This window comes from Rattus norvegicus, chromosome X, assembly GCF_036323735.1.
Source record: "Rattus norvegicus strain BN/NHsdMcwi chromosome X, GRCr8, whole genome shotgun sequence".
NCBI classification, from domain to species: domain Eukaryota; kingdom Metazoa; phylum Chordata; class Mammalia; order Rodentia; family Muridae; genus Rattus; species Rattus norvegicus.
In genome coordinates, this window is record NC_086039.1 from 62,308,251 (window position 1) to 62,332,738 (window position 24,488).

Sequence of the window (24,488 nt, forward strand, 5' to 3'; positions counted from 1 at the left end):
TAAAAAACATCATGAAAGAGACTTTTCCAAGTATGTACTAGGAACTGTAGACTGTATCAAGGAATCACAAGTTAATGTTATTAAGTATTCTAACGGCATGAAAAAAATGTGCATTAAGTAATGGCTAGGGAGATGTCAATTAAGTTCCTGGCAGACAAGCATGAAGACTTGAGTTTGATCCCAAGCACCCACATAAAAAGCCAGGTGTGGGGCATGTACCTGTAACCTCAGTACTAGGAGAGGAGACGGGCTGCTCCCTGGCCAGCCAGAGTTAACAAGATTGATGAGCTTCAGGTGCAGTGAGACTTGTTCTCAACCAACAAAGGACCGAGAGGAATCAAGTTAAGGGCACACATGCACGCATACTTGTACACAGCCTTACTAACAAATACATACAGTACAAGCATAAAGAAAATGTGAATATTTTGAGAGAAGTATACCAAAGTACACTGGGAGGAAATGAAACTTTTTAAATACTTAAGAAGGTAAAGAGGGATATAAACATGTGTCACAAAAGCATTGCTAACTGCAAACATGTAATCTCATTATATGTTTTCTCTATCTCTACTTAAAAAACAAAAATCAAAATATATCCAGTAATTTAAATCCTTTTTTAAAATGTGTAATACCAGGCAAATTTAAGTCATTCTCTGAAACAAAGCTTAAAGCCAAGTTAGTATCCTTTCCCCTCCAAAAAGAACAACTTCCTTTTGTAGGAAAGCTGTACAAATTCAGGCAAGTACTGTATCTAAGGCAAGTACTAAATCGTTTTTCTTTACCTCGTGTTGATGGTTCTTTACATTTTGCATTGTCTTCATGCTGAAAGACATCACCACAAGTGGAGGAGGACTGACATCCTTAATTACATTCACCAAGTCTGGTTTCAAAGCCATTGCCTCAAATTTACACCAACTGATTGGTTGATTCAAGAGTTCTGAGAAAGAATAGATACAGCACATCAATAACTTACTGAAAAAGAAACTATAATATTTTTGATTACCAGAGATATTCCTCAAAGCTATCATCTAATAAGAATGAGATACTGTAAAATCTAAATATAAGCCACATTAGTGGGAGGTATGCTAATCTTTGTGTTTGTGAATATACTTATGTTCATTTGGGGGAAGTAAGTGACAGGTAAATAACTTCTATAAGTTTTTTTTAAGACTCCAGGATCAGCTTTAAAATTAACAGCTGCTTTAGAAGAACTGAAAACATTTCTAAGAGGTGAAGACAAAACAGTATCCTAAGTACAAATGCTAAAAAGAGCAGGTAACAGCCAAAGAGTCCTATCTACATTAGGCTGGGATTATTTTCTCCCCTCCAAAGGTCTGCAGTTCACTCTGGAGAACAGTGAACCTTATCAGCCAGGCTAGAACACACAAACAACATGAGGGACGCACCCCCATGCAACTGCCTGCACTAAGGCCTTCTTCGGACTAAATTGGCAGGTATTAGAGAGAAAGAGATCCAAGTGTATTACCTATAATCACACAAGGAAAACTTCAAGTAACAAACATAAACAGAAGAAACATTAAAATAAATAGGCCAATTCTTTAACTTCCCTTTTAAAAAAAATCTAAAGGGGGTCCTGTTGCAGTAGCCAATTAATCTCTACTCAAATTGACCCGGTGTTGGCAGCACATTCCTCACTACCTGCCCCAATGTTCTGGGTTTCTGAAACACACACACACACACACACACACACACACACACACACACACACACCTATATTTTAATATGCCTTAAACAGCTGAATGGCTGGGCCACTTCTTAACCTCCACATAGCTAACACACTCTCCCAATGATATTCCTGAGTTATTATTTATTAAAGCCTATATTTCATCTTGGCTGCCCTGGACCCAGGCTCGCAGCCCTCTCTGTTCTGCATCTCTCTGGCCTAAAATCTACTCCTTTCCTGAGTTGGGAAACCCACATGGAGGTTAAGAAGTGGTCCAGCCATTGAGCTCTTTAAGGCATATTAAAATACAGGGCTACTTGTGTGTGTCTTTCATTTGGGAACCCAGAACTTTAGGATGGGTAGCAAGAAAGTACCTACCAGAGCTGGGTGGATTTGAGTAAAGTTAATTGGCTACTGCAACAGGATCTCATAGAAATCTCCAAACAACCCAGGCTGTTACAAAGACAAAGAGTTGCTCTGTGCAAATTGATTGGGGTGGGGCGCCTCTGGCAAGGACAACACCCACCCGACTCATAGTAGTGACTTTGGCGCAGGAAGGTACTCTGTAGGCTACCAAAAACAAACCATGGAAACCAACCCAACCACAAAATCTTTGATTTACAAGCTGTGCTGCCTGCAAAATATGCTACTACAATGGTGGCACAGAACTCGTGGGAGTAGCCAACCAACATGTGATTTGCCTTAAAGCCCACTCCACACCAACATTGCTTCAGTAACCAAGAACCAGAGACTAGATATCCTAGAGACCCAGGGTAAAACCAAACAAACCCTACTGGTGTATTTGCTTTTTAAAGTATTAACTAAAATGACTCCTAATCTAGTCATCATCACAGGCTTCCTTCAACAGCAGATGGGAACAAGTGCAGAGACCCACAGCCAGACATTAAGTGAAGAGAGCCTAAATGCGTAATCTTCATCAAATCCCTTCTCTCAGACCTCAGGAAATCCTGTGGAGATTGTAATAGCCAGAGGGGATAGAAGACATCAGTAGAACGATGCCTTCTGAATCAATTAAGCAAGGCACATCAGCTCAGAGAAACTGAAGCAACAAGCACAGGGCCTACATAGGTCTGCACTGGGTCCTGTGCATATACTACCGCATTTAGCTTAGTGTTTTTATGGGACTCTAGACTGTTGGAAAATGATTCTTGTGCCTGCTCTTGGGACACTTCCCCTCATGTTAGGTTGCTGCTCTGTCCCACTTCAAAATGATAGTTTCAGCTTCATCTTATTTTCATTTTCATTTTATTTTGTCATGTTTCACTGTTTTCTCTTAGAAGCCTATTCTTTTCTGAGACAGAAAGGGAATGGATCTGGAGAGGGGAGAAGAGGAGAAACTGGGGAGGAGTAGAAGGAGGGGAAACTATAATCGGGATATATTATATGAGAAAAGATTCTATCTTCAATAAAAGGGAGAAAGTGAAAAGAAATGTCAGGAATCTACTTAGCATTTTTCCTTACGTGGATTTTTTACTTCAAGCCAACAGGGTCCTTTGATCTTTCTATTCATCAAGAACAGTTCCAAGCTAGACGTGTTAGTTCCAAATACATGAGAAAATGTTTCTCCTTTTAAATTCTGTGGAAGCTGTGGCACTTCTGCCTAAAGAAGAAAAAAAAACCTTTTTTTGTTTAAAACTATTACTTTACATTTTCCAGTGTATATTTGAAATAAATAAAGCCTCTATGGAGCAACAGAAGAACCCCTTTGATAAATATGAAATGTAATTTGCTACAAATGAAATCTGAAACAATTCACAGTGGGAAAGAAAAACAATTCATGACAAAATAATGCATCTTGATGACACCCATTAGAAGAAAAATAGGACAAGAAGCTCCCCCAAAAAAGAATTTCTGTCCAGAGGTGTTGTGCCTCACTGATAAAGAATAACCAGCAAGTACCACACCATTAGAAGAATGAAGGCAATAGCATGGGGCTCACTAAAAATGCTTCCATATTATTTTCATCACCACTGTCAAAAGATTTAGGAAAAGTTTCCAACATTAGGCTCAAAACCCCAGAACAGAGGTAAAAGGGTTATAGTCCAGTTAATTAATACCCACAGTGATGACCTCACCTCTCAGAGGAGCAACAACAGGAGCAACTGTAGCAGTGCTAATACTCATCGCCCACATTTCCCTCTGCTCACAAGACATTTCAGCAAAGTAATGACCCGACTCCATCATGCACTGTTATCTAGTCCGCTTGACAAACAGTTGTGCTGTTTCAACTTACTTATTTGAAGATGTCTACTTGAAAGGCAGTATAACCTATGCACTATTACTTAATTTTATCCATTTCAATTATTCATGAACTGTGGGATTCAGGAGCCCTTTCCTCACTGAAAGTCAATTCAAGATTCAAAGATTAAAAATGTCATTCTAAACAAAACGCCATAGTTTTTCTTTGACTTACCGAGTATCTAACTTCCAAGTACTCAGATTTTTCTGGAACATCAGGTATCTCAAAAGCATAGTTCTTTTCCACTATCTGGGTAAGCAAATATTTAAAAAACAATAACAAAAACATTGGAAAAATTAACTCAGCCAATATGATATACATATAACACATGTTCCCATATTGAATCATCAGGAATCTAGCATCTTAACAGAATATAAACAAAAGGGTATCTTTTCTCCTTTCAACTAATACTGAAACACCTACTAACAAAAAATAAATACTAAAGAACACCTCTTAAACACTACAGAACCTACATAGTTGCATACAAGGGGAACAAAAAAATTTAATTTCTTACATTGCTACTATTTGAAATTAAGCAACTGCATCTTACTAGAAAAATGAAATTGAAATTATAGATTCAGCTCATATTGAGTAAGTATCGGCTTTGTATCCAAACTAATCCAGTATGAAGTATCACCTAATATAAATTAAGTGTTTTATCTCTGCAACTCTTGCAATATGGCCCCTTTCTCGGCACAGAAAAGTGACCATACTTCCCCAAGCTGCACACGAGTACACAACAGTGGGAATCCTGGAAATACAAGTGATCTAGCTTTAGCACCTATTTTCTTTACCATCATAACAGCTGCCTCCGAAGGGATTTTTGGTTTTGTTTTGAAGTTTCTTGTTACTGTCTATCTATCTATCTGCAGTGATGGTGATCAAACTTAGAGCTTTGGTTACAATTTCTGGAATTTTAAAGATACTCTCAATTTCAAGCTCAAATAATTAAGAGCAATAGCCTCTTTAGCAACTCCCTTTACTACAATTGTTTACAGCTGGTATTTTGGAATGGACTGCAGTCACCATATTTATAGCCAAAGGCATCAATAGCATACCAAAATCAAGACAATATACCATACACATCACAGGAATAGAACATTTCTATTCTATTAGAAACAGCATCGTAGGCATGGAGCTTTAAAGACAAAAACATTACTCAATCCGCTTAAGAAAGGAATGCATTGGCAATAACTAGTATAAACAAATCAAAATAGTTTCTTCTCCATTTCAGAATAAGAACATGATATTTTCTGCAAGCCAATATTGTGCAAGACATTGGGGGTAACTAACTTGCTTCAAATCATCTTTCTATTCAAATTCATGACCATTATTTCATAAGTGATTTTTTTAAAAAGTACTTTTACAACTCTAACATGCTACTTTTTCATTAATACCTATAAAATTTCCCTTTAATAAGTTAACTATACAGAAGTCATTCTGTATAAATGTACAGTAACTATTTGCCAAATCAGGAATAAAAAAGAAGAGGAAAAGAATACAGTATTGAATACAAACCTTGGACTTGAACTTCATTATTTTATATTTTGCTGAAATTTTTGAATCAAATTCTTCATAAACATCCTTCATTGTAATTGGAGTTGCTGTTTCTTTCCCTGTGTTTAGGTCAATTTTCTGTTTTCCCATGCAGAGAATGAAGGGAAAAGAGTATAATAAATTTTCTCGACAACAAAAAAACAGAAGCCTAAATCAACTTTTTCCTCCACTCATTTAAACATTAACTGGCATTCACATAACAAGTCAATGTGACGACACAAACCTAAGAAGTATACTAAACCCAATGTTAAGTTCCCCTAGTGCATTGTAACATATAATCAGAATAAAGATGACCAATCCTGCAAGATGGAAAAAACAAAGTTTTAAATTCTGGCCCAGAAGCTTCACAGCTCCATTGAAATGATTTGCAAGGGCTGGGGCTTAGAGGGATTAGAGATGTTAAAAGCTCAGACAAAGGGGGGAAGGAAATGGAAACTATTGTGTTAAATAGCCATGGAGATGATGTTACTGCTGCTATGGAGCAAAAGCATGAAACTGAGTCAAATGCCATGTTCATTTCAGAGTAAGAAAAACAGAAGCATCACATGTCAAATATATTTTAAACATTTATTATTTTTAAAACTATGTCTACAAAGCCAGGTGTAATGGCACACATCTTTCCTGGCACTCCGGATGCAGGGGCAGGTGGAGTCTGTGAGTCTGAGGCTAGCCTGGTCTACAGAGTAAGTTCGAGGACAGCCAGAGCTACACAGTGAGACCCCATGTTGAAAACAAACAACTAAAATGTACGTTTATGTATGTGTCTATGTATATGAAGGTGCCAGGAGAGTCTAGAAAGGATGTCAGCACTCTAAGAGTTGCAGGCTACCTGATGTGGATGCCAGGAACTCAACTTGAGTTCTCTAGAACAGTAATAGCTCTTCACCTCTAAAAGCCACCTTTCCAGCCCCCGGCATTATATATTTAAACTTTTATTATGACAAATTGAGAGGCTCAGTTATATTTCATTTCTTCATTTTCTAATTCCTAAAGGAGTTGCTGAGGAGTAAATGGTCAGTAGGTAAAACTAAAAAGATTAGGGGATGAAGAGAATTCCTAGCCTGCAAAAAGACAGAACACAGGATGTGTATCATACACAACTGCTAAGATAAAAGGTAATCTTACCATTTCACGGGGAAGGAAGTAGAGTGTTCGCTCAATATTTTTCACCATAACACAACAGCTCACATGGGTTTTGGCTGATTCGACCCATACTTTGCCAAACAGAAAAACCACACCTGAAAAAAAAAAAAAAAGAAAACAGGATATAAAAAGCTTTCAAGTACGTCAAGTTAAAGGGGCTATTACAAAGGCCCAGTGAATATGTTCACATATTTACACCTTTGTGTAACAAATTCCACCAAAAGATACACCTGCTGCCCCCTCCCAAAGACCTGTTCATTGCTCTGTTCTTATGGCATATACATCAACATCATGGTACAAGTGTGGCTACATCTCTAACCTAGCATGAATACTTCCACTAGAGCCAGAATTGCCCAAATTGAAAGAACCAAAGTATTTTCCAATAAATGTACTTCAAACCTCTAATGAGAATTTATAAGCCTGAAAATAGTATTCTAAATTGTTTAGCACTTAAATTTACTGCTGAAAAACTATTATTTGTGCATAAGAACAAGCATATTAGTATTTTTCTGTATATAAAAGTATACTTGGGGAAAGTAGTTTATATTTCCTCTTATTCTAGATAACATCAATCTCAGGATAGAGTTCTGCTATAATCTATTTTATACTTACCTACCTCACAAGCTACTAAAACAAAATCTAGCTAGCTCATATTTGTGTTCCTTTCTATTCGCCAGTAAAACATGCCTTTGCAGACATCAAATCACTGTTCATGGAAATTGGCCATCATGGAAGAATTCCAAAGACTTGATAGTCAACTCAAGAGATGGTCAACTTTGCAAAAATGCCAGGCTCCATGAATTATGAGTAATCAACACAGCCACTCACACAACTACTGATCTTAGATACTGAGGAAATTCTGAAACATGCAAAAGGTTACTGTATTGTTCACAAGGCCAATTATCCTAGTTTCACAAGACAGCTCATCAGTATTTTCTTTTGTCACTGGATCCTAGCAGAAAGAAATAAGACTGTCTTAAGGATTTTCATTTCTGCAGATGATTAAAACTCTTACAAGAGTTGTGTGATTTTCAACAAGGAGGTGGGGGTGGGAGGCGTAAGTAGGGAACATAAGGAGAGGGAAAGGATTTAAAGAAAAAAGTCATAGTAGCACAGAAAATTAGAAGTCATCCTCACAACAGTTAAAGATGAAAAAAACCAAATTCCATGCAAAGAAAAATAAAGACCCTAATATTGGATTCAAAGAGTCAAATAGCTCATTTTACAGTCAAACTAATATCACACTTCATGTAACACATTTGACACTGTTTATGCCTCATTTGCCACAAAAAGATCATGGTAAACAAAGATTACATTCCCCCAAAGTTACTAGCTGAAACCAGGTGCAGTCAGGATTATTCAACCTTGAAAAAGTCATAATGAAGACAGGATATGTTCCGATATGCAAAGAGTAAGATTCTTTTCATAATTATGGTTCATTCAGCACTAACTGACTGACTTAGAATCTGGAAGAAAGTGAGCAACAATAACGGGGTCTTAGGCGTACTCAGTTCTTATTAGCAGCATTGACTTCACGAAAGCTCAGTGATCATTACCAACTATCACGACAAACTGCTCAACCCCCCAAGATTAAAGCTTTTTAAAGCTATTTTATTTAACCCATTGGCATCATAAACAGAAAAATATGCCACTGCAGAGGACACAGTTTGAGAAGTGCCACAGAAGAAGAAAGTGGACTGAGAGGGAGAAGCTAAGACCTATGGCAGGAAAGGACCAAGGGTACTTTGGTCTAGATAATCCCTGAGGTCTTCTTGTGAATCAGAAATTTCCTCCTACCTCAGCATTTGGATAACGGATTCTTCCCATTGTTTAAAATAATGGTGAACTACAGTAGGTTGTACAAGTCTATAGTTTTAGCTGCTGGGGAAGCTGAGCTGGAAGGTCTCTTGAGCCCAGATGCTTGAGGTCAGCCTGAACAACACTGATCTCAAAAAATAACTGCAAAATATGTCCCATGTAATGTAGCTCGGTGGCAGAGCATATGCCTGAGTTCAAACTCCAGCATGACCAAAAAAGTTTACAGTATCAGCCAAAGTCTGTGGATGACAAGATCTATAACCAAATCGTCTTACCCTAGCTAAAATGGGTTGGTTAAGATACCATTTCTAGCTTGATTTTAATTGCCTAAAAAACTAAGGGTCATGTGCTACTTAAGTGATTCTGCCAGTGCATATAAATATTTGCTATGAGGAAGTATACTAAAGGGCTGACAACTCCCCCCAGAAACCACTGACGTTCTTCAGGGTGATATCCAGTTATCTTTACTAAACCAGGTCTCCAAGTCAAAAAGATGGCTAGTCATCCTTCTTACACACTTGTTTTATCAATATACAGTTATGCTCTCTAGTTTTATTGGATTCAGTCTCCAGGAAACCACTTTGAAAAATACAACTTGTATCTACCACAGATCCCAAGACATCTAAAGGCAGACAATTCTACTTCAGGTGTTTTATACTAATCAGACAGACTACATACTGACTCTGACCCTTTAACAAATATCATTGGATTATACTGGGCCCACAGGAAATTCCCTTATCTCTTAATTTAATCAAATCTATAGTCTGTTTTGCAGATGCCAGTATACAAATATTTTTAACATTTACATACTGGGAGATGGGTACAGATGTCAGAGGACAACTTGCAGGAGTCAACTCTCCTTTCACCACGTGGTTCTGTCATGTTACCAGGCTTAGCAGCCTTTACCTAAGCCACTTCACCAGCTTCTGTACACAGACAACTTTGAGGACAGGGCCCTTATGCTACCTATAACACCTCAGTTCCACAAAGCTATATTTCCCAACAGATCATAAGAGAAAATACAGAGGACATAAACCACAGTGCTAATAAGGGCAGTTAGCTACTCTAATGCAGTTTCTTATATCCACGGCTAAGTCATTTGAATCACAGGTCAGGATTCATTCCTGAGTCCTGGCATGTCAAAAGTTATCTTCCCTCCTATTTATGAGTAGAGGAACTAAAGGTGAAAAACACATTTCCATTACTTCATTTAGGGATACTTTTTCAATTCTTAAAAAGTTAACCTGAAGAACTAGAATAAGACAGGGTCGGGGTTGGGGATTTAGCTCAGTGGTAGAGCGCTTGCCTAGCAAGCTTAAGGCCCTGGGTTTGGTCCCCAGCTCTGAAAAAAAAAAAGACAGGGTCAATCTGGTAGCAGAGACATGGACACAGGAACAGACATCTGTTCAGTTCAAAAAGTATCTTCTTAGACAGTTATCTGTCCTCAAAATAAAATAATAGACCTCTAAAATCACAATGGTGTTCTGAGCTACTCTTGGGTGATTTTTCCTCTACAAGAAGGAACAGCAACATCTGTCACTGGAAGTTCAGGATTACAAACTCTTAAAGAATGTTCTCCTTTTTCTGTTGTTGGGCAGCCACTTTAACCAACCTGTTCCTAGCACTCACAGAATTAGATAATTAGAAGGACCAGGGAGAACCCCAGCAATAGTGGTGTACACTTTTAATACCAGCATGTAATGGTTTCTATATGCTCGGCCCAGGGAGTGGCACTATTAAAAAGTGTGGCCTTGTTGGAGTGTCTGTGTCACTCTGGGGATAGGCTTAAATACCCTCATCCTAGCTGCCTGAGGGGAAGTATTCTGCTAGCAGCCTTCAGATGAAGACATAGCATTCTCAGCTCCTCCTGCACCATGCCTGCCTGGATGCGGCCATGTTCCCCGCCTTGATGATACTGGACTGAACCTCTGAACCTGTAGACCAGCCCCAATTAAATGTTGTCCTTTATGAGTTTCTGGGTCATGCTATCTGTTTACAGCAGTAAAACCCTAACTAAGACACAGCACTTGGGAGGCAGATCTCTATGAGGGCTAGGCCAGCCTGGTCTATGACAACCCAAGCTTTACAGAGAAACTCTATCTTAAAAAACAAAACAAAACAAAACAAACAAACAAAAGACCAAGAAGTCAGTCTTGACTCCTATCTCCAATTTAAAGACACCTACCCTCATACAATCTACAACAGGTCAAAATGTAGTTTTAAAAAACTATTTATTTTTTTATTTCTACCCAGTAAGCAGGGTTCAATTACCCAGCACTTACTTTTACTCTGATCATCAGGGCTTCCACATTTCCCTGCTACCCAAATCCAGCTTCCATGAGTGTACTCACTCTCTCTCTCTCTCTCTCTCTCTCTCTCTCTCTCTCTCTCTCTCACACACACACACACACACACACACACACACACACACACACACAGAGTCTCTTCTCTACACATGCTAGAGCATTCCTGTTAAAATGTAAAGTCAACTATGAGACCATAACACACTACAATTAAATCTTCTGACATTTTCCAGTATTCTTTGAATAAGATTTAAGGCCGAAAGTCCTTGAGATGGCTTTCATGGTCCTTGAGATGTAGCTGTGCTGGTTAGTTTTATGTCAATTTGAATCAGTTGACAACCTAGAATCAGTTAGGAAGAGGGGACCTAAAGTGAGAAAATGCCCCCAGCAGATTGGCCTGTGGTACACTTAGTTAATAATTGATGTGTAGGGGCTCAGCTCACTGGGGATGGTGGCACTCTGACCTGGTAGTCCTGGGTGCTATAAGAAAGCAGACTGAGCAAGCCACAAGTAGCAAAAAGCAAAAAGCAAAAAGCAACAGTCCTTCACAGCCTCTGCATCAGCTCCTGCCTCTAGATATGGCCTTGAGTTCCCACTCTGGTTTCCCTAGATGATGGACTACAAACTACAAAAGGGAATAAACCCCTTCCTCTCCAAGTTGCTTTTGATTATGGTGCTTAATCACAGCAATAGAAACTGTAACTAAGATGCTAGGTTTTGTCCTTTATCATCAAGTTCATTATGTATCAATTTTTCATTTCTAATATTCTTAGAATCACACATGCCCCCTTATCCTCTCCCCTCATTTAGATCTTTGAACTGACTGGTTCCTTAAGCTAAAGTGCCTTTACCTTAGTTTTGCATGTGCCTCAGCTTTCAATCCAAGGTTCCATTCTTTTTTTTTAATTTTTATTTATTCATCTTCTCAAACAATATATCCCAACCACAACTTTCCCCCTCTCCACTCCTCTTAGTTTCCCTCTACTTCCTCTCTCCCCCAGATCCGCTCTTCCTGTTTCACTTCAGAAAAGAGCAGGCTACCCAGGGATACCAATAGACCATAGCACAAGATTCAGAAAGAACAAGCACGAAGCCTCACATCAAGGCTGGATGAGGCAACCCAGTAGGAGGGAAAGGGGCCCAAGAGCAGGCAAAATAATCAGAGATACCCCCGCTCCCACTGTTGGGACTCCCCCAAATACCAAGCCAACAACTACAGAATATATGCAGACAACCTAGGCCAGACCAATGCAGGCTCCATGATTGCCACTTCAGTCTTGTGAGTCCCCATGAGCCCTGCTTAGTTGGTCTTGGGAGCCATGCTATCCCAGTATTCAATTCTTAAGAGTCAATTGGTCATCCTCCAACTACCACCAACTCTCACCTCACTGAGAATGTTAAACTTATGTCTAAGGAATCTGTCTAGCTTGTTCACCCCACCTCAGTGTCTAGCACACATGGATGTTCTCTGTTGAATAAAAAGACAAATTAGACCAGGCATGCTGGCAGATGCCTTTAATCCCAGTACTGGAAAGACAAAGGCTGGTGGATCTTTTGAATTTAAGAAGCCTAGTCTATGTATCATATTCCAGGACAACCAAAGTCACATAAATACAGAGGCTCTATCTCAAAAACAAAAACCAATTAATTAATTTTAAAAGAGACAAATTAATGTCTGGTTCTATTAGAAAAACAAAGGAACAGGCACTCCCCTTTGTAATGAAAGTCTAGGATTACCTTAGGTCTGATTACCTGGTTGGTTGTATGCATCTTCATAAGCATCCAGCCAATAAAACTGAAAGACTTGTTCATCATCTGCCCCTTTTACCAACGGGAGATGATTGGAGTCCACTTGAACTTCTTGAAGTAAGAAACTGTTTTCGTCCTTCTGATCAATGTCCCAACAAGAAACATCTGGGAGAAAACTGTCTCTGTAGAAATCACATTTTTAAAAACTTTGTAAAAGCCAACAGAATAATTACAGTACTGTGTTTCAGAACAATCATAAAATGCACTTACAAGAAAGATGTGGTTCCCGTCTCAGGATCTGCCTCATGCTTCACCCCTTCCACTGGCTCACTCTCTTGGTCCCAAATCTTGGCAGTCACAGGCTCCTCCTCATCTACTTCCTCTGTGTCCATGGGCTCATCAAAGTCGCCATCTTCAAACTCTATAACCCCTGACTCCTGCTCATCTTCTGGACACTCTGGCTGAGCCAGCTCTCCTGTAGACATCACCATATATTCCCATCACATGTTACAAAGCTGACCCAACACTGAAATAACAGCCCTTTCCTACATTATACTTCTATTTCTCTTTAATCTTCATGTTGGATGCTTTGAACTTTTACTACTATAAATTCAACCTTTCATGCTTACATGTGCCACCTTCACCATCACCCTGTATCACCAAGTTTCCATGTGTGGCAGTTATTCCTCGACAACTTGCACTTCTGCCTAACATGAGACTTACCAGCAAATTCAGCATGTTTAAGAGGAATGGGAGTTAACAGAGGCTTGTTCCTGAGGACAAGGGAAGCAGGTTTTCCTGAAGGAATTGCCTGTAAATATTTTTAAGTGTTTAGTCAGTTAGAACTGCATACTAAAAATACTTAACTGTCCTACCCTGACCAAAGATAATGACAGTTCCCACTTATAAAAAGATTTTATGTATTATTAATGTAATGGCTTCAATTATTTTACTGTTACCTGGATTTATACAAAAAAAATACTTGTTTCCAGGAAGAAAATTATTGCATTTAACACAGCTGTAATACCTATAATAAACATGTACTAGTTACTACAAAATTTACTATGAAAAAAGCAGGCACATGCTATTTTTGAAATGCATGAAGCTATATATTGAATGGCAGTTCTAATTTAAAAGAAACAAAACAAATTCAAAAGCATCTCCTTCACATAGGCAAATAAATCTGAAGCAGAACAACAAGTCAGGAAGGAGGGAATTTCTACTGACTTTACCTTAGGGGTGTCCACTGAAAAAGGATTGGGCAAAGCTCCAGTAGATCTTTTTTTCTTTGGTATCAATACTGGCGGTGGAGCTATTTGAGGTGTCTAAAAGGGAAGGGGAAAACACATTCACTGTCATGCCTGGTTTACCGCATAATAGAAAAAAAGTGCATTTCTTCTTTCATGCCCAATAAGTAAAGCATTTTTCCTCCCCTGCCCCCTGAAACAGGATCCATGCTCATGTACTGCAGTTACTATAGCAACAATACTACAGAAATCACTAGAAAACCAGAATAGATATTTAATCCATTCCTAATTTTTTCTTCCAAGAATTTAACATACTTTCTTCACTTACCCTCCCAGGTATTACATTTAACCCCCAACAAAATAGAACTACATAGTGTCAGTATTAGTCAATTAATCCACGGTCACTTAAAAAGCAGTATACCTCTAAATAAAAGCTTAGTCTTTATGATATATGGCCAAATGTCAAATCCCGTGTAACTGAGCCTGTGTGAGTTCTAGCAAAGGCAGCTCACTCACTCTTCCTTCACTCCCACTCAGAATTCAGAACGAGGCTCGCATGCCCAGTGTGCAAACTGACAGGCTTCAATTCATTTACAGAACATACATAGCAACTGAATACAAGCACCGAATATTCAGAGAACTGACTCGTGGGCGTATGCTTACTACTTCCAATACACACCCACACGGCCCATCTACCTCATCTTAGAGCAGTAACAGCTGGAAACGCCTCACCTAAAATGGTGAGAAGAAACCTCAGGTAGAAGAAACTAATGTAAGGGCTTTTGTTTTCTCTGTGTGGGTTAAGGGTGTGTATGTGCATGTGTGGTAACATCCCGGTACTTTTCTTTCTAGTACTTTTCCAGTACAATTAGTGAACTGTTTCTTTAGCCTATGCTCCCTGTGGATTTTACTACTCCAGGAAGTTCACTTACCTCAGTGTTCAGATCCTGTAGAATGTCACCTAGCAGATCATCCTTGGACAAGTCAACTGTTTTCTGTATATTATTTTAAAAAAAAAAGCTCAAATGAGCACATTCTAGATTGAATTTTCATGCAGATCATGCAGCTATCTCTGAAAGGAAGGACTTAACCCTATCAGTCCTTCAGTGTTCACTCTCATCTACTATTCAGACTTTAAAAATCACTTGTGCATATTCAATTTTTAAATTCATACTCTCAGCCTCTATTTTCATCTTTACTCTGTGATTTCCTTACTTGTCACAAAAATTAAACACACTGTCATTTCAGCTTTTCTATTCAATTTTCTTCTGTCTCCTAAGTTCAAACCACTGAGGTACCTATATCCATATAAAACCTAAATTCATCTAACTAAGTGCAATTCATAGAATGTTAGTCAAACATGTATTCAACACATATCATTTATACCACAAAAAATTAATTTATTTCACAGGGTGAAAAAGCACTTTATACATGAAAACATGAAACTCACATCTGTGGTTTTCTTCCCAGCACTAGCAATGAACATTGCCTTGATATTGTTTGGTTTTGTCACTGAAGGTTTCTTTACATCCTTCCTGTCCTTTCTGTGTGCTTTGCCATCACTTCCTATTGAAAACGAAAGTATTTAGGAACATGTACTGGATGGAAAACTAAAGCCTATTCACAGTCATTCATTGGGTATAAATGAAAATTAAGAAGAAAATAAATTATGAATTCACAATACGAAATTGGGATATTCTGCACAAGGTACACAGCAAAGAATCTTTTAAATGGTATAAACTGAAAAAAATCCTAGGGCTAAGTTATAAAAAGCAATGAAATATAATGAATTAAGTATCATGGAGAGTTAGGTGTGACTAGTTGTTAATGGGAATGCAAAGCTTTTGAAAAGTAAGAAGATAGTTGTTTTCTTGCTTCCTACAAAAATAAGACTACAACATTAGTCTGTAACCATTAACAAGTGGACACATGCTCTATGCTGTACCAAAACTTTGTGGCAGAAGCATACTTGCTCATTCCAAGAGAGCTTCTGTCTTCTGTCTTCCCTCGTGGGAAGGATTAACTCACCTACAAACTCTCCTAATACTGTCCATTTTAATATCACTTTCTGATTCATTCCAAGATAATGCAAATCTTAAAAGAAACTAGAATAACTAATTAAGACAGTACAGTAGCAATATAAAGACTAGATGACATAGAAAAGTCTAAAGGTGTGATTCTCCTATGAGAAGCCCATAAATATACACAGTTGAGTATGTCTACTCTTTCCAAGTACCTTGCTTTCTACTGATCTGTTCTTAACAATACTAAAATTTATAAACTCTGCTTCATAAAAAGAAAAGTCTATGGGGTTGGGGATTTAGCTCAGTGGTAGAGCGCTTGCCTAGCGAGCTCAAGGCTCTGGGTTCGGTCCCCAGCTCCGAAAAAAAGAAAAAAGAAAAACAAAACAAAAAAAAGTCTAAAGAACAACGCAATCACTTATGAAAATTTACTGCATAATAAAGGTGGCTACTCAAATTACTTGATTCGTCAATAGGAAGTGTCCACTAACCACTAACCATTTGTAGAGCAGAAAACAGTATTAACCCCAACATGACAAACTTAAAAATAAAATAACACAAGTATTTTTTGGAATTTCTCAAAATTTTTAATATTGTATTTTATAATTTTTTGAAATTTTTTGCTTTTTCTTTTTTCAAGACAGGGTTTCAGTGTCCTAGAATTCACTCTATAGACCAGGCTGGCCTGGAACTTAGTCTTCCGCCTGCCCAGTGCTTGGATTAAAGGCATAAACGACCACACCCGGGGAAAATTTTCCTATGTATACAATATACTTTAATATCTACCCCTCAATGACTACAACACTGCGAGTCTGAGGTCCATATCATAAGAAGAAAAAAAAATATCTACCCCTCAAATCCCTTATCCCAACTTTCCCCCAACTCTCCAATAAAACTCTCTCCCAATTTCCTACCCTTTTGTATCATAACTTGTTTTCCCTTGTGGGAATGATTAAATCACCTATGAACTCTCCTGATACTGTCCATTTTAATATCACTTTCTGATTCATTCCGAGATAATGTAAATATAATGCTTCCCATATGTGCACTAAGGACTCAGTATGAGATTATCCACTGGAGCACAGACAACATACCAGGAGCCAGTCCTCCAAAGAAAGTGAGTCTCCCTCCATCTGCACTCATCAAGTGCCAATAGCGCCTCACTTGGGGTACAGTAGTTTTCAAAGGTTTTGCTGTGGTGGTAGTTTGGGTTTGATTTTGTTTGTTTGGTTGGTTTTGGTTTTGTTTTTATTGAAAATAGATTCCTCCATCGCATAATAAGTCCCAAACATAGTTTCCTCCCTCTACTTTTCCCAACTACTCCTACTTCCCCCTTCCCCCAGATCCATTCCTGCTCCTTTTCTCTTCAAAAGTGACAGGCAAACAAGACAAAACAAGATGCATAAGACAAGGCAAAGGCCCTCCTAGAGAGGCTGACCAAGGCCACCCAACAGAAGGAAAAGAGTGCCAAGAGCAGTGAGAGGTCCACCAGCTTCTACTGCGAGGAGCCCACAAGAACAGTAAGCTAAGAGCCGTACATGTACACAACCTGGGGAGAGCCATGGAGGCCCTGTGCTCCCCACGTTAGGCTCTGGGAGCCCATGTGAGTCCTGCTTAGCTCATTCAGTGGGCCATGTTTTCCTGGTACTCCGTCCCCGATGACTTCTGTAGTCTTTCCCCCTCTTCTCTGGGGCTGGGACCCAAAGAAGACCTTAATTCTTTGTAACCTACATATTGTAAACACTGTAACTCAAAAATCCACTTGTAGAAAAAAAAGACTAATAAATTCAACTACATGAGAAGTAACATTTTAAAAAACAGAAAACGTTTCTTCAATATGTATCATGGATAAAAGGATAAATGAACTTGGGGCCAAAATTCAAGAGAAAGTGATCAATAAAAACGAGTTAAATTTTACTTAAAATCCTCAACTTCATATGTAAAACTGTAAATGAAAATTACAGAGATATTACTTCTAATAGATAAGAGTACCAAAGTCTCAAAAAAGCTTGACAATACAGTGTTAGCAAGACTTTGGAAAGCAGACATTTGTACACTGTTAGTGGTTCAGGGATATAATCCCCTAATACTCAAGAAGCTGGGACTGGAGGACTCAAGGACCTGAGAGAAGAAGATCTGGAGCTCAAAAGTAGCCTGCACTACCTAATGAGTGCCTAAGTATTAAAAAAAGAAAAGAGAGGTTAAGAGATGGATTAAAGGCACTGGTTGTTCTTCCAAAGGACCTGAGTTCAATTTTCAGCATTTACGTGATGGCTCATAGCCATCTATAACTCTAGTTCCAGGGAATCCTATGGCCTATTTTGGCCTCTGTGGGCACCAGACACATACTTGGTACAAACATACATGAAGACAAACATAAAAAATGAAAACAAAGATAGGGGCTAGAGAGATGGCTTAGAGGTTAAAAACACTTGTTACTCTTTCAGAAAACCAATTCATTTCCAAGCACATACATGGTAGCTCAAAACTATTCATAACTCTAGTTCCAGAGAACCTAATGCCTGCTTCTGATTTCCATGGTCATCAGGCATGCACATGGTACACATACATGCAGACAAATACTCATAAACTTGAAATAAATAAATCTTTTTAAAGATAATTTAAAAAAACAAAAGTTTTCATGTACACTTACTCTCCAAGCCAGCAACCTCACATCTAAGAATTTTCCCTGAAGAAGGTACAGAATTATTGGATGTTGTACTATTTATCATAAATTATTGAAAATAAATGTTCTTCTAAAAAGTTCATTATGAGTGAAAATTTATTCTCTGAAGCACCTACATGATTCTTTACAGCTATATACACATAAACACAAAGGGAAGATTTCTATATACGCTGTGTATCACACTAGACTGATTTTCAGAGTACTTTGCTAAACAAAAAAAAACTATAGACATCATTTATATAAAAAATAAATCAAAACACATAAAATTCTGGATAAATAATCCCCCAAATAAAAATGTTGAAGTAAAAACATGAACAACAATGTTAAGAGTTTCAGTAAGTGCCTAGCGAGCGCAAGGCCCTGGGTTCGGTCCCCAGCTCCGAAAAAAAAAAAAAAAAGAAAAGAAAAAAAAAGAGTTTCAGTAAGGACAATAAACAAAATATAGAAACAACACAGATACCCAACTAATTGAGATAAACAAAATATGGTATATATTACTACATAACAGTATATTATTCATTCATAAAAACAAAGTACTAGCCTATGCTCTAACATGAATGAAATTAACAACCTTATGCTAAGTAAAAGAAGCAGACCCAAATGGTCAATTATATGATCCCTTTATATGAATGTCCTAATAGAATAAGCAAATCCAATGACATAAAGTAAATCAATGGCTGTCAAGCACTGTAGGAATACTGATGAGTGACTGCGTAATGAGTATTGAGCTTACACCTAACATAAAGCTATTCTGAAATTGCAAAGTGGAAACAGTTGCATACATTGCAAATTTACTAAAAGTCATGAACCATAAATACATTTTAAATATATTTCCATGTGGCTGGACTGTGAAAACTGTAGGACACTTGTGAAAACTTGAAGACAAGAAAGTTATATGAGGATCTTTAACTCAGGCTTTAAAACTGAGTATAGACAACTGGTGGTGGTGGTGGTGGTGGTGGTGGTGGTGGTGGTGGTGGTGGAGCGCGCCTTTCATCCCCAGCACTCTGGAGGCAGAGACAAGCAGGTCTCTATGAGTTCAAAGACAGCCAGTCTACAAAGACAGTTCTAGGACAGCCAAGACTACACAAAGAAACCGTCTTAAAAAAACAAAACAGAGAGGTCAACAGAGGTGTTAATAAAAAAAAGCTTCATGAGAAGCCTTTAATCTCACCATTAAAGGTTATTAAGATTTATATAGAAATGGGGGAAGAAAAGGAGTATAATTAAATATTGATGCAGAATTCTTCCACAGTTAGGTGCTGGCTTTGTTTTACTGTGATTTCTCACTGGCTTCTTTTCACTGGAAGTAGTTGATATATTTTTCTACCTCTATGGTACGAAAGCCAATACATGATGAGGTACTTTCAAATGGAGTTGACTTTTTACTTCTAGCCAAAATTCTGTAACTTTTTTGTAAATTGTAAAGTAAATTGTTGGATTCAATTTCCCTTTATCAGCTCTTGTTATCTTACCAGGCTTCTGACAAAAGACAGTGGTGAGCTGTAGGCATGTTGGGGGCAAAACATGAAGTAAAAATTTCTAAGACTAGCTGTTTTTTAGAATGTCAAATCTTCTCTTCATTGATATCTAATCAAGAAGAGAGAAAAATACAATCATGGAAGCACGGTGATGGTGGCTTGTTCATTCAAGAAATATTGCATACTTTCTTTGTACTGGCTACACCGTGTGTGTGTGTGTGTGTGTGTGTGTGTGTGTGTGTGTGTGTGTGTGTGCGCGCACGCGCGCGCAACACTGAAGCAGCAACTGGGACAAAGGTCTTTTCTCTGAGATGCTTTCCCTTCCATTCCAACTTCCTACTACAGAGCTGGCAAAACTAAGATCTAGACAGGTGATAAGATCAGGTCAAGATGATACAATTAACAATACTGCCCTAACTCACCTCAGCACCAATGAGCATATCCATTCCCCAGATCTGAATGCAATTCCCCACTTAAAAGGCATTAAGATTCTAGGGAGAAACAGCCAATCCAGGTTTATGACAGAAGAGTACAAGATAAGCTTGAAACACCATTTTGGCCCTAAAAGCTAGGGAATGCTCAAAGACTGGTAGGATCCTGTGAAAAGGATGCTTAAAGGGACTCCACTGAACAAATCTCAACCACAAAAGGAAAAGTGAGAGGCTGGAGAAATGGCCTAGTGAGTAAGACCGCCTGCTATGAAAGCAAGATGACCTGAGTTTAAATCTCCAGCACCCTAGGAATTACCAGGTGTAGCCTTGCATGCCTGTAACCCAAGTTCTGATGAACAGATGAGTGGATTCATGGAGTCTACTGGATGACTAGCATAGCCAAAACCAGCAGACTTCAGACCGTGTCTAAAAGAATTTGGTGTAAAGGGAAATCCCCAATGTCATTCTCTAGCCATTCACACACTCAACCACACACATGTGCTCAGCTGCCCTCATACATAAAAGGAAACTAATGGAATACTAACGGCCACTGAACTGCAATAGTGAGGTTCTTAGAAATACACAGTTTAAAAGTGATAATATGAGAAATAGAGAAGCTGGGTACAGTGATATGCTTAATGCTTAATGAACACGAGGCTAAACAAAGCAGAAGGATCGCTTGAGTTCATGAGTTCAAGAGCACCTGAGCAAACGGCAAGACCTTATCTTAAAAGCAATTAAAAGAATAATTGAAAAATAAAATAGGACCAAAGCACTGGGAGAACTTTTGTGAGGAAACAGGATATATACAATATACATGGCTTAAAATCACCCTGTATCTTACAAAGGGAAAAATAAAGTTCTGCATGTAATCTGACATTATCATCTTAACCAAGAAATCAAATTTATTAACAATAATAATGGAATAAATGACATGGGAAGGTCTCCATTCCATAGTTATTCTGAAATACTTCCTTACTATTGCCAAATAACCTGAACCTAATAGGCACAAAGAAACAATTAGGAAAATCCAAGATTTGGGGACATTCAATTAAGCAACCAGTCCATGAAAGACAAAAAAATGGGAAGGGAGGTATAGCTATTCAACACAAAATAAGACCAAAGAGTGAAAGGACATAAAACTAAAGTAGATTCTGCATCTTAAACAAGTTATGGGAGCCAGGGAGATGGCTCAGCAGGCAACAGCACTTGCTGAGCAAGCCTGACACCTTGAGCTTGGTTCCTGGAATCCAGGTTTAAAAAAAAAAACCTATGTTTTGGGATGGCATGCATCTGTAATTGTATCAGTCCTACAAGCAGATGGGAAGCTAAGATAGGAAAAGCAACTATGCTGAAGCCCAGCCTGCATAGACTTTCACAGCAGATCATCAGCAGAACAAGAAAGACCCCGCCTTAGAGCAAAGTGGAAAGAGAACCAACTCCCGAAACTCCCCCCTACACATACACTGTAGCACACCAGACATGCCAGTGCACCCCCTCTCTTTTCCTCTCCCCCAACACACGAAATAAAGAAATATCTAAATACTTTTCATTACAAGAGATGTTCCGGAGCTAAGTGGAACTTTTCCCTATAGACAACATATTAGATAATACGATGAAAATGGTACTGTGGTTAATCAAACAAGCATCCTTACTCTCAGGAAGCCACTGTCGAGGTTCAAACCCTAACCACATTGAGTCTCTGTATACATGGTTAGGAAATGGGAAAGAAACACAATGTTAAACCAAAGTGAAGGTTATATCATGTAAAATTTCAATTAAAGCAAATTGGTTCCCCAGAAGGCTCATTCAGCCTCTTGGGACAGAAACCTACATGATGCCAAAAATTTACTATTGATAACCACACTCTCAAGTTAACAACAACAAATGCATCGTGTTTTAAGGAAGTTGACATTTTAGTATTAGGATGCATTCATTGCTACCCTGGACATACACTGAACAAACTAAACTTTGTTTTTCTACTATACAACTATTAAAGCACTAATTAAAAGACATTACTTATTGTTGCATCCCTCAAAATCTGCAATTCTAAAATAAATAAAGAACTGAAATATTTTAATGTAAGTAAAAGATCTAAGTCTTCAGATAATGGAGACATACAACTTTTTATTTTCTGCTAAAATTTGTGCTTCTTACAGGTAATGTTCTAACCAACTTTTTCTCTATTAGAACATATTCTCGAAGACAGATTGTTATCAGAATACCGAGTCATTTCAAATTTTAAACAAGTCTTTCAATCTCAAAATGACATTTTTCAAAATCAAATGGAGGTACCTTCCCCACAGGTGTCAAGTGCATCATCTTCAAGGTCGTCATCAAAAATCTCTCTACCGTCTTCCACATAGCCTATACCGTCTGAAAGAAGAAAAGGTAATATTGGAGTCAAGTTCCTAAAAGGAGCCAACACTTAACACTCAAAGAGCTGAGGCAGGAGGATTACAAATTTGAGTCCAGCTAGAGTGACAAAATGAGGTGGAGGTCAGCCTGGGCTTCAGAATGAAAAACTGCCTCAAAGGAACAAAAAGAAAAGGTGAACAATAAAGCAGTATATACTGACTGCCATCCAAACTGACAGGATCCAGAAGTACCTAGAAGATAAACCTCTCAGCATGCCTATGGCCAGTCCTGCTAATCCAAAGCTGCAGGATCTCCACCACATAGGACAATAGGTTAACCAGGAGGTTAACTGATGAGGACCCAATATTGGTAGTGTCACAGAACCCAGAGATCTTGAACCAGATCCACACTTTACAATGAACCATTGCAAGTGAAGATGTGTGGACAGAGGCATATACTGTGGGGCACACTGTGACACACTACAGTTCCCTCCGTGAGATGTTTTCTGTGCTTTGTTTTTGTTGTTGTTACTGCGCTGATGGTGTGTTTTTAGGGGGGAAATTGCAAGGGCAAAGGGTGCATATGAGGGGACAGAGAGATGAACAAGACTTATGATGTGAAACTTAAAAAGAATCAAAAACTTAAAAAAAAAACAACTTCACCACAGAAGGCTGCTTTATAGTTGTTTGCTTTAACAAGAACAACAAAGCCCTGCAAGGCGCTCGAATTCCCAAGGGAAATCTAGCCACACAGTTGGCCCCAATTACATAAGTAATCGTCATCAACATAGTCTTCTTCACCTTCCTTACCAGTAAACTTTATACAAGAGCAATTTCTGTGGCTCAAATTACATCTCACATTTACAACATGCTCTAATCTTTGTCAAGGGCCATGCAGGAGGAAACAAACAGCTCTAAAATAATCATGGATATGGTTCATGGGTTAAAAGTGCCACATGGGTGAGCCTTGGTGTGGCACGGCCCCAGGACTGTGTCCTGAGAGCATTGTGGAGTTCTTTGCTGCCCTCACATCCCTCTTAATCTAAGAATTGTATGAAAATTTTAAGGGGGCTTCCAGTCCCTCACTGGGCAGTATCTCTGTCACTCACAATACTAATGTTTGGTCTCTTCCAGGCATTGCTGCTGGAGCAAATTAATGATTCAATCACCACCCTAGGAAAGAAGTTAGAGATATAGATTGTCAGCAGTGTCCACCAACCTTACAAAGCATTTGGAAAAATAAAACTATTAATAAAGCTAGGTTGACATGTTTTATTATTGGCTCTGATATAGAAGTCTTAGGGAACAATATGAAGTTGAGAAAGGCACACTCTTATCAGTTAAGCTAGGGACCCTTTATGGTCAAGGAACAAGAACAATGGCAACACTGGCTGATGTGACTCTCACTGAGGCTGGACTGGGGATGGTTGATTTCTTACACCCATTTTTACCCTCAGCTTCCTGAAGAATTTATTAAGTTTTGCTGATGAGTAGATATACACTCTAAGGATTTAAGGTAGGCATGACTGATTTTTATCTAAAAGTTTAGATTTGTTATTCTTTTAAGATTCTTACAAAATTATTTTAAAGATAAATAATAAAATAATTACTGCTTTCTTTGTAACCACAAACTGCTGCCTGCCAGGAAGAGAAACTGACTGAGAAAAATACCTTGCTTGCTCACACACTGTTAATCTATAACAAGTTGTTTAGTTATGAATGTACATGGGTTTTAGTGAATAATTTGTTTTCTT

At 38.4% G+C, this 24,488-nt stretch overlaps 1 protein-coding gene across 3 annotated transcripts in view; it reads right to left on the reverse strand.

Moving 5' to 3' along the window:
• Pola1 (DNA polymerase alpha 1, catalytic subunit) overlaps positions 1-24,488 on the reverse strand; it is a 313,981-nt gene that overhangs the window by 279,776 nt on the left and 9,717 nt on the right. For all 3 annotated transcript variants that reach the window (NM_053479.1, XM_039100121.2, XM_039100122.1), the window contains 12 exon segments: positions 780-934; positions 3,164-3,302; positions 4,116-4,190; positions 5,460-5,576; positions 6,624-6,736; positions 12,515-12,693; positions 12,782-12,986; positions 13,235-13,322; positions 13,744-13,836; positions 14,691-14,753; positions 15,209-15,324; positions 22,673-22,753. In NM_053479.1, coding sequence (NP_445931.1) covers positions 780-934; positions 3,164-3,302; positions 4,116-4,190; positions 5,460-5,576; positions 6,624-6,736; positions 12,515-12,693; positions 12,782-12,986; positions 13,235-13,322; positions 13,744-13,836; positions 14,691-14,753; positions 15,209-15,324; positions 22,673-22,753 — 1,424 coding nt within the window.